This window comes from Penicillium citrinum (genome assembly GCF_028827155.1).
Source record: "Penicillium citrinum strain IBT 23319 chromosome Unknown utg000003l:1.0-4596430.0:1.0-4598250.0, whole genome shotgun sequence".
Classification (NCBI taxonomy): domain Eukaryota; kingdom Fungi; phylum Ascomycota; class Eurotiomycetes; order Eurotiales; family Aspergillaceae; genus Penicillium; species Penicillium citrinum.
Window position 1 is genome coordinate 1,022,390 of NW_026622688.1, and position 11,467 is coordinate 1,033,856.

General features: G+C 33.3%; 1 protein-coding gene across 1 annotated transcript; it reads left to right on the forward strand.

Moving 5' to 3' along the window:
- Positions 1 to 2,788: 2,788 nt before the first annotated feature.
- N7469_003649 (oleate hydratase) lies at positions 2,789 to 4,465 on the forward strand (the record flags this gene model as incomplete). Its single annotated transcript, XM_056642569.1, has 2 exons — positions 2,789 to 3,333; positions 3,394 to 4,465. The coding sequence occupies 2 exons, from the start codon at positions 2,789 to 2,791 to the stop codon at positions 4,463 to 4,465; spliced, it is 1,617 nt and encodes a 538-aa protein (XP_056501981.1).
- Positions 4,466 to 11,467: the final 7,002 nt, after the last annotated feature.

Consider the following 11,467-nt stretch of genomic DNA (forward strand, 5'->3'; position numbering starts at 1 on the left):
GTTCATAGCTAGTAGATGGCCGCTAATTGCCGTTTTCTACATATTCTTGTACCAGTCAAGGATTTGTAATAGCTCTATCATTATTTGGATACAGAATGGTCATGGCTGAAAAATAGATCTAGACCTTGGGAATTGGCCATCCTTACAATAACATCGGAATTCATGTTTTGTATCAAAAAGCCAAATTTCATTCTGATTAATCGGTATCAAAGAAATTTTAGATAATATCGCTACTGTTTTTGCGCAGTACTATAATTCCTTCAGAACTATTCAGATCTTCAATTCAGCGGTGCTATAAATCTAAAACAGCAATGATAGCCGGTATTAACAACAGTATCAAAAATGATCACCGGATGATTGAGAATCTATATCACAATATTTTCACTTCATCTACAGACAAAAAGAAAATCCAGTGATAGAACCTGTTTACCTGGAAGTTGACTCGTCATTCCTGTAACGGTACTAAGGTACAAGCTAGCACTTGTTGACTAGGTGAGAGGATAATGGAAGAAGAAGAACAGGAGATCAATCTAATCACTTAGTAGAATATACAGAGAGACTGATTCTTGAAGAATCTTCAAGCAATCGGGATAATACGAGCGAAGTCATTCAACCTTTTCCTCACGTGCTTTCTTCGAGGAAGAAGCGGTGTCGAATCGGGTTCGAAGCGTGAAGATCAGTAGCTTCACCGAAAGAGGTAAGCTCTATGGCTTCACCGTATCATCCTTCAGATCCGTTGTCAGGGATCCCGTGACAATTCCATTGGAGAAAATTTTGTTGTTTATCCGCAATTCGAAACGAAACAGTCTGAGGATCATAAAATGGCGGAGAAAGATCGCCAAAAATATCTCTGTAAATACAGAACAATAATTTGCAATATTTTCTTTACTTAATATAAAACTATAGATCAAAGAACAGCTCAAAATCTTTCAGAATATATAGTCTTCCGATTCTCAGTTTAAATCTATTGTCAAAACTCTTATAAGAAATCTTCTCAGTATAAAAGAAAAAAAAAGTGATAATTTTCCCAAATTGGAAACCAGTTTGACAACCGAAGAGAGCGAGAAACTTTCTCAATCTTTTGGCAGAACTAAAATATTTGTCCCCTCATTGTCGTATCCCAGTATTTCTGACAAATCTCTATTTGAAACAGTCATTGGACTTATGATGGTTTCTATTGATTATCTGGAAGATTTGTTCCGGACATGGCCGCATATTTCGGACATGCCGAATCCGTCCACTAAATAGAATCCTGGCTCTGAACAACAATTGTTTTTAATTTTTTTTTCTTCTAACAACCAGTATACCAAACCTGGATGGCCTCAAGGGTTATTGGGAAGAAATAGTTCAACGCACATTGAGATTTAGATTTTCAACTCTTATAATATGTTCGAGATAGCAATAGAGAATAATTACTTCATCCAGATTACATTTCTGTTCTGTATACAACTATCCGACACATCTTTTGGTTGGCATATTTTGTGAAAGTAATTCAATTTTCACTTTATTCTTGATCTAATAAAAGTTTCACTGAAACTCAATATAATTCTCACACTCGGCAATTTGACCCTGATTTTTATGTACAAAATTGCGATTGTCCGTTCGTTATTGTATTGCTCTAACAACTCCTGTAGACCGCAAAGCCTTCAAAAATACGGTACGGAAATACTCGACATAGACTTGCTTTTGTTTGTCAGCACTGAGTTTCTAGGGTGTGTTCCGGATGAGTAGTGTTATAGTCGGCCTGCGTGAACAGTAATACTATGTACGCCGCATTCCAGTCCAACTGACTGATATGATACCAGTGTGCAGCCATGTTGCTCAGTAAGTATTTGCTGGTCAAGACTTTAGAGCGAAGACAATATTTATTGGCGCGATGAGTTACTCGTTTTTTCTATCCTTCGTATCTGACGATCTTATCAACATGATTGCGACCCACAGTTTGGCACGCAGCCCTAGCGATCAATGGAGCTCAAGTGGGGTTCTGAATTATGGCTCCACTTGGACATGACCAGCCAACGCAGAGAATACCTCCGAGCTTGTAATTATTGGAGGAATTGAGTAATATCTCCCCATCATCAAAAAACCACTGACCACCGGCTGCTTTGTACCTAATAAAACGGTATAGGATGCTCGATGCAGCATGGCCGGTATGTGCAGGTCGACTGGGGCAAAAGGATGAGGGTAAACGATGCCCCAATTAGAGCTATCTGGTACCATTCTCATAAATATATTGGAACTTGTGTAACTAATAGAATATTATAAAAGATGCTATCTAAATGAATTTATATAAGCCTCCTTCCAAATTAGGCCAATTTCCTTATATAATCCATATACTGGTGGGCAAGCCGATACACCCCACTACACTAGTTGTATGGTTCTTCTTTCGCCAGAAAGGGCTCCAATTCTTTCTGGACAACACTTTATGTATTCATTTATTTTTAACTTTTTTTTTTTTTTGCTGAAGGTTTGATGGTCTGCTGGATGTATGCTTTCCAGCAAAATCCCTGGTCGAACACCCAGCAGATTAACTGTGGGGGGATGGCTTGATATCGGTTCCATTGAAAATAAAAAAAGATGACGGCAAGGCGTCCGTTGAATGCCACCAAACAATTGGCATGTCCTACCTCATTTCTACGTCATTAGAAACGCCGCCCCGTCGTTGAAAAGAATTTTATTGACTTAGTAGAAGCGCTTCCTCATCTACAAATTTATACCATCAAACTATCAGCAAGTGATTCTCCTTTCTCTGATACTTGGATTTCTTCTCCACATTTATTGTATCGTCATGGGAACACGTCGGAAAAACGGCCGGTGTCCGGAGAATACCGAGGCGTGGGTCATCGGGACCGGAACTGCATCGCTAGCGTCCGCACTCTATCTTATCAATGACGCGAAAGTCCCGCCGTCCAAGGTACACATTCTGGACAAAAATCCCTCGATGAAAGAAAATCTTCACAACCACGGCCACTCCTCATCAGGATATGACCAATTTGCCGGATGTCTGCCTGTCCCCGTGGACTCGTCAATGAAAGCATTGTTGGCTATGATCCCATCAGTGGAACTACAAGGGAAGTCCTTTCTTGATGAGATTCAACTGACAGAGTCCAGCCGACGACCATCCCAGGGAAATGACCGCACCTGTTTCCTAGCACGAAAAGGCGGCACCATGGAGCACATGCCCGTCGAATCATTGAGCTTAAGCTACAAATGCCGTGCAAGTTTAGTACGTTTCCTCCTAAAACGGGAGAAATATCTGCTAGGAAGACAAATACGCGACGTCTTACCAGTGGGCTTTTTTGACAGCTGTTTTTGGCTGGTTTGGTCGACGCAGTAAGTATTGAACCTCCTGGTGCTCCGCTATTGCTAATACAATCTCGTCTGTCTGACCAGGTTTGGTTTTCAACAATGGCATTGTGCCGCAGAGTTTAGACGTGCTGTACGGCAATTCCTGTCTTCTTTCCATAATTTGAATATCCTGAATTGTGTCGATATAACGGGATACTATCAGTACGAGTCCATCTACCTGCCAATTTATTTCTACCTTCGGGATTGCAATGCCGACCTTCGATTTGGGGTGGAAGTAAAAGACTTCGAGATAGATTGCAGCTCCAACCAAAGATTTATTACCGGATTGTATCTTACAACGGATGGACTCGAATTTTACCAACGGCTTGGAAGTAATGACATTGTCATTGCAAATTTAGGATCTACAGTTTCAGGCTCGGCGGTAGGTACTCATTATACACCAGCACTATTAGAGTCAATCAGGGCAGCCGATATGTTAGATCAGAATTGGTCAACGTGGTTGGCCCTTCAAAGCCAAAGTCGTGATTTTGGTGATCCTTATAGCTTTTGCACACATCAGTCCCAGTCAATTTTGGGGTCATTTACGATAACCACTGAGGAGCCGGGATTTTTCGAAACGGTCAAAATGCAGTCGCGGTGTACGTCGGAGGCAGGAGCGTTTATTATTTTCAAAGACAGTCACTGGGGTATCAGGCTATGTATTCCAGCACAGCCGGTCTTCTCAACCCAACCACGATATGTTCGGGTCCTATGGGGCACCACACTCTATCCTGAACGTACTGGGAATTATGTTAAGAAACAGATGGTGAATTGTTCAGGCGCGGAAATCCTCACTGAATTATTCGGGCATCTGGATCTTGCTTACGGGACATTTACGACACGGACCGTCCTCGTCGTTCCTCGTGTAATGCCTCGCATGAGTGCGCTCCAACTAACCCGCGCACCAAATAACCGACCACGGGTGAATCCCCCAACCTTCGCAAATATCGCGCTTGTCGGACATTTTGTTGAGATTCCGCGGCGAGCTTGCGTGGATTTAGGCTACGAACTTCGGGCAGCACAATTGGCTGTTTCCCATCTGATGGACTATGATATTCCTACGGATTCTTCGGAGTCACTTGTCTCGACTATTACAAAAGTGCTATTTTGGAAGTAAGTGTGATATGAGACCTAGTATATGCTTTGATATTACTTGTGATTTAATCGAATGTGGTCATTCAAGGATCCTAGTGTATCTTGAGCTACAAGCAGAAGTAGACATCATACGATTGCTAATACAAAACGAGCACTCCTTTTTCGCTTTTGTGGAATCCGACGGGTTTGCGATGTTAGCCGCCCCCAATTCGAACGGTTTTCTTACATTGTAGATACAAGTAGCAAGGATACAGAGGTAGAAATCTATCCTTTTTTCTAGTCTGCTTATATTGTGCGACCGCGCGCAAAATTTATCCTCGAAAGGAATGACAGCGCACCCACCCGTTTCCCTGCGACCAGTAAAGCGGACCTCTACAACAGAGGCCCTTTTTTTACCAAACGGAAAAGTTTTGGAGAGACAGAATCTACATCATGGAAATATTTAATTGTTCTACTGTAATCTCTTTGTCGAAGGATACTAGGAAATCTGCTTACTATTGGCACAGCATGAAGATACTGTAAAGAAACATTGTAGAGCAAATAAACATACATTTGAATAATCCCATAAGTATTGGATTATTCACCTGGTATGACATTTAGAGATCTGACAAGGTTTCCTTGTGTAGACTTTAGTGCTTAGTTTTCTGGGAAATGGATAAAGTATCGAGGGCCGTTCGCGATATAGAATCAGTGAATTTTCAAATAATACCATTGGTGCAGAATGTCAGGTAAATACAAAAGCAAGAAGTTCAGAGCAATGAAGCAACAAAAGATCGCATCAAATCCACTTCAGACTAGAAAGCTCGGCTTCCGAATCCTCCGTGTAACAGGATCAGTTACAAGCACAACTAGGCGCAGCAGATTCAGTGGTGCTAGTGGAGAAGAAACTCGATGCTGTGGGGATCGACGAAGTAATCGAAGTTGAGCAGTTGTTTTTACTTTGAGTTGTTCTTGTGCTGGTCAAAGATTTATTTATATTATTGAAAATATTTTTTGAGAATAAATACAATCAGATTTACAATATATATACAACTATATATCTGTTATTCTCTCTCAATTATCAATAGTTATTCCCCGGATATAGTTTAGAATCTGAAAGAATTATAAAATAAATCAATTTGTAAATAAAAATATTTATTTTTTTCAAAATAGTTTTCAAAGCAAGTATTATCCAAAATTTCCAAATTTAATTCTTTGATATAATTATAAATTCACTAAAAAAACTTGAATTATTTTTTATATTGGAATATATTAAGGTATATATCGGATCCCGAACAGTTATATAAATATACTGCTGAGGCTGGTCTCAGATATCTATATCTTGTTTGAATGACCGGACTGGGAAGATACTTCAGTGTAGTAGTCACAATTAGATAGCAAACTAGATACTGGATAATTGATGCATTAATATATTGATTGATTGATTGATATTGAAATCTATTGGAAATATAAAAATACAAATTATAGATATTCAAATTGTTTCAAATTGAAAAATCTATCTGCAAAATTCAGAAAAAAAAATAAAATCAATTTATAGTTAAATCGAATAAAAAAGATTTATCAATTGAATTAGATTTTATAAATTGAAATTGTAAATAGAGATAATAATATAAATTTATATTTTAATCAAAATTGAAAATAATATTGAAATTTATACAGATTTATATATATATTGAAATTGATTCTATTAATATTAATATTGTAAAATAATAAAAACTGGACAAAAGAAATTATTAATCTATAATATCTGAATAATTCCTATTTTTAAAATCACAAAAAATATCAAAAAAAATTATAAATCAATTTTGTATTATAATCAATAAAAATACAAAATTGAAAAAATTTTCAAAACTATTGTCAAATATTATATATTAATAAATTATTGTATTTTTCAAGTTTTTGATCAAATTATAAATAATTTGAAAATTAATTGTTTAGAAATAAAAATATTGAGTTCAATTCAATTTAAAAAAAATATTAATACAAAATATATATATATATAAATAATTTTGTAAATTACTGGAAATAACTTGGATTCTTGATAAATCTAAAATAGAATTGGAATCAAAATCAGAATTAAATTGTGAAAACTTTTTGGAATTATTGGTTTTAAAAATATATTTTGAATTCAAAATTTTAAAATTATATTTCGGAAAAATAATTGATTCTAGAAATAAATTTAAAATAATATTATTCTTTATATTGATTTATTTATTTTTAATTATAATTAAGATTAAAAATATTTCAAAGAATATTTTACTAAAAATCTAAGAAATAGTTAAATCTAATTTTTGAAAAATTCTATTAAAATTCTATTTTATTTATTTCAAAAAGTTAGAATTTTGTCACAGAATCTCTGACAAAAGATCTGAAGAATAATACAGTGAAACTATAGAGTTTATGTCTTTCAATAAAACTATTGATTTTTATACTTCGAATCCGATTCGATACTGTTTCTTTCTTGACGAAGATATATAAAAAAAAAGATTGAATAACTTTGCTTGTTTTATTCTGATTGTTTGAAAATTCTTCAAGAATCAGTCTCTCTGTATATCTACTAAGTAATTGAATTGATCTTCTCTGAATATTATATTATATATATTATATAATACTATAGTATACTATATCGGCTATAGTATTCACTGCAACTACCGATAGTGATATCATTAATTGCCACTATGTGGCAATTTAGGTCAAATGACCATTCTATTCACTATCATCAAATTAACATAAATAGGGCCATCACCCCCGGCCTAGATGATTAGAACCATCTTCTCTATTTTATTTCAATCTTGACAATTTGAAAATTTCCTATTTGGGACTACTCCCCTCTGCTACTAAGACTATTAGTCATCCCTACTACTAGTCTTCACAGGTTATGAGCCCGGATTGCTACTGCTAATCTACTATTTCCTATTTAGGCAATTGTGAAGTTATATCTACAATATATATCACGATATATATAGTGTGATATAGTTTTCCAGTTGAGGAACAATCACAGTTTCTCCGATATATCTCCGCTATTTATCCGATATTCTACCGGAAGGTTGAACTTTATTTTAAAAGTTTAATCTTATCTAAAAGTTAATCTTATCTAAGGTTAAACTTATCTGAAAGTTAATCTTATCTAAGGTTAAACTTACCTGAAAGTTAATCTTATCTAAGATCAAAACTTGATACTGTCAATAACTATTATTATATATATATATAATAATATATCAGCCTAATATTATATATATCTATATATATAATATTATATCACCTTTTATATATATATATATCTCTATCGATATATATATTAATATGGCAACCCTACCTAAAATAGAGGTTACCAAATTGAGTGGCACTGACAACTATACCACTTGGGCTATTAGGGCATATGCTCTATTAGTTAAAGATGATCTAGGTTTTGATAATGTGCCAGCAAATGGTGAACTACCAGCTGATTTCAATTTGAATACAATACCGATAGCTAAAAACAAAAAGGCATTAGCTATCATAAAATTGTTATGTGAGGATAGTCCTTTATTGTATATAAAGGATGAAACAAATGCAATTAGAGCTTGGCAAACCCTAAGAGATATCTATAATCCAAAGGGTTTTACAACTGAATACCTCACATTGAAACAATTCTTTAATATTTCATTGGCCGATTACGACAGTATGGAGGCCTATCTGAATGAAATCAAGTTGCTAATCAATGATTTAATATCCAAAAATATTATACTACCTAATCAGGTTATAATAGCATGGGTATTGAACAGTTTGGATGACAATTATACTGCTTTCATTCAACATATCACACAATCATTACGTGATAATCCTGCTGCCTATACGTTTGATTCATTAGTTAAATGTTTGATTGATGAATCACGTGGCAAAGAAGTTGATACTATTAACAGTATTAACAAAAAGAATAACAACAAAAACCCTAGACCTAAAACCCTAAACCCTAAATCTTTTAGGGCTAATGGTAAATCTAGGTCAAATAGCAGAATATGGAAAAAGCAACCCTATAAAGGTAAATTTTGCCAGAACTGCCATATGACTAATCATATGACAGATCAATGCTTTTATCTATATCCTGACAAACGTCCTTCCTGGTGGAATGACAGAACAAACAATACAAACAAAACAAAATATCCAAAATCCGAGTACAGTCTCGAAAATCAGAAAAGGAACCAGGCTATCATTAATACTATATTAAATGATAGCAGTCCTACTAATAATACTGGCCAAATAGGCCAATCAGGCCAATCAGACCAATCAGGCCAATCAGGCCAATCAGGCCAAACAGATCAAACTGAGCCAGTTATACAAAATGAAAACGAATTTGATATGGATATTGACAATATGCTGCTTGATATTGATGCTGAAGTAAGCACAATCTCAAATACTAATAACAAACAAATTGATATTAATAATAACCAAATATCAGATAATTTAATCTACCAAAATGGTGATTCTATTTATAAAATTGGTCCAATCTGTCAATTTGTTATTGATACGGCTGCTACTGTATCTGTTATTAGTGATATTAACTATTTTTATGCTAAAAAACCAACAAAACAAACTGTTCGTTGGGGCAAAATGCTAAATAAACAAATCAATATAAAAGGATCAATTGCTATATTAACAAACCAAAACTTTATATATATAATACATAATGTATTATACATGCCTGAATTAGGTATGAATATATTAAGCACTACTAAATTGAATAGTATTGCTATTTTTAAAGCCAACAGTGTATCTCTATTCAGAGACACTCGTTGCACAATAAGGGGTTATAAAACAAATTTATATTATACCAATACTAAAATATTATATCCTATATCTAATAACCCTAACAATGCTATTAATACTATACCAAATAAATTATTGTTATTAGATAATAATAATAATAATAATAATAATATCGGTAATAATACTGATATTAAGGATTGGCATAATAAATTAGGCCATCTAGGCCCTAAGCCATTATCCTATATTATAAAATATATATATAATAAAGATATACCATATAATATACTATATAATATATTATATGATTGTGATACTTGTTTAAAAGCCAAAGCCAAACGGTATATCAACAAACAATCAAATAACAATTTGATATATAAAATAGGTGAAAGAATACACTCTGATATTGGTGGCCCAATAAATCCACTTACCTATAATCATTACAAATACTATATAACATTTGTTGATAAAACATCAAGATATTTATTTGTCAGTTTACTAAAAAGCAAAAATGATGCTTTATTAGCATTCAAAAAGATTGCCATATTAATAAAAAATCAAACTGGTGTTAATATCAAAGAATTATTTACTGACAATGGCACTGAATATATCAATAAAATGTTAAATGAATTTACTACCAAAAGGGGTATTATTCATTCAACAAGCCCTGCTTATACCAAAGAGCCAAATGGCCTAATTGAACGAATAAATCTTACTTTAATGAATAAAGTCAGGGCAATGCTGATAAATAGCAAATTACCTAGCTATTTATGGGGTGAGGCCTTACTGGCTGCTACATATATATATAATATAACACCCCATTCAGCATTAAAATTCAAAACACCGTTTGAATTATACTATAATATAAAACCCAGTATCAATATATATAATAATATCAAAACCTGGGGTTCACTTGCTTATTACACTATTAATCAACAGATTAATAAATTGAATAATAAACAAGAATCAGCTATATTAGTGGGTTATACTCACTTTGGTCACTATAAATTATATATACCAAATAAAAGAATAACAATAATAGTAAGAGATACTACTATTATTAATAACAAATTTTATGCTGATTCAATATCAAATAACAATAACAATAATAATAATAATAATAAATCAATAAATTTAGATCTAGATATTAAATCTAGAAAATCTAAATTAATAAATCAACAACCCTATATTAAAACTAGGGCACAGGTTGATGCTAAAATTGCAAGTGATCCAAATCATCAAATTGAAATTCATATACCAAAAGATACCAATAATATTAACACTATTTATACTACTACTGATAATAGTAGTGATAATAATAATAATAACAATAATAATGATAATAGTATAAAACAATATATATATACTATATCTGATACTATTATTATTGATGACATTTGCCGGCCAATGGCTAAAAGCCCATTACCATTCATTCTAACAATAGCCAACCTTCAAGAGCCTAGCAATCTAAAAGATGCTATGAAGAGCCCTGATTGGCCATATTGGGAGAAGGCTTGTTTAGAAGAAAATACAGCCTTAGTCAATCAACATACCTGGGATATTGTTGACATACCATTCAATATTAAACCGATATCAGGCCGTTGGGTATTCAAGATGAAACCCATTATAAAGAGAATTAATAATAATAACAAAAGCTATATTACAAATAAAAATAACACTATTCGCTATAAAGCGAGATGGGTTATTCAGGGTTTCAATCAGAAATTAGGTATCGATTTCTTAGAGACCTTTTCATCAACATGCCGAACAGAAACCTGGCATATGCTATTATTAATAGCCGTTAACAAAGGGCTATATATATGGCAATATGATGTTAAAAATGCGTTTTGCCATGCTAATATTGACACTGAAATTTATACAATACTACCAATTGGCCTATACAATAACAAACAATATAACAATAAATGTGCTAAACTAAATAAAGCACTATATGGCCTAAAACAATCCCCTCGTTTATGGAATAAATATCTAAAAAATATATTAAATGCTTTACAATTTAAAGTATTTATATATGATGAAGGGATTTATATTAATTCACAAGATGGCTGTATTATAATATGCCATGTGGATGATATTTTAATATTACACAAAGATTTGGTTTATATCAAAGAATTGGCCAATCAAATATCTAATACTATTCAATTAGATGAAATTGGCCAAATTACTACCTTTCTAGGTAATGATATTAATATAAACTATAAAACCAAACAACTAACAATATCACAAATCAATTATACCAATAAAATACTAAATAAATTTA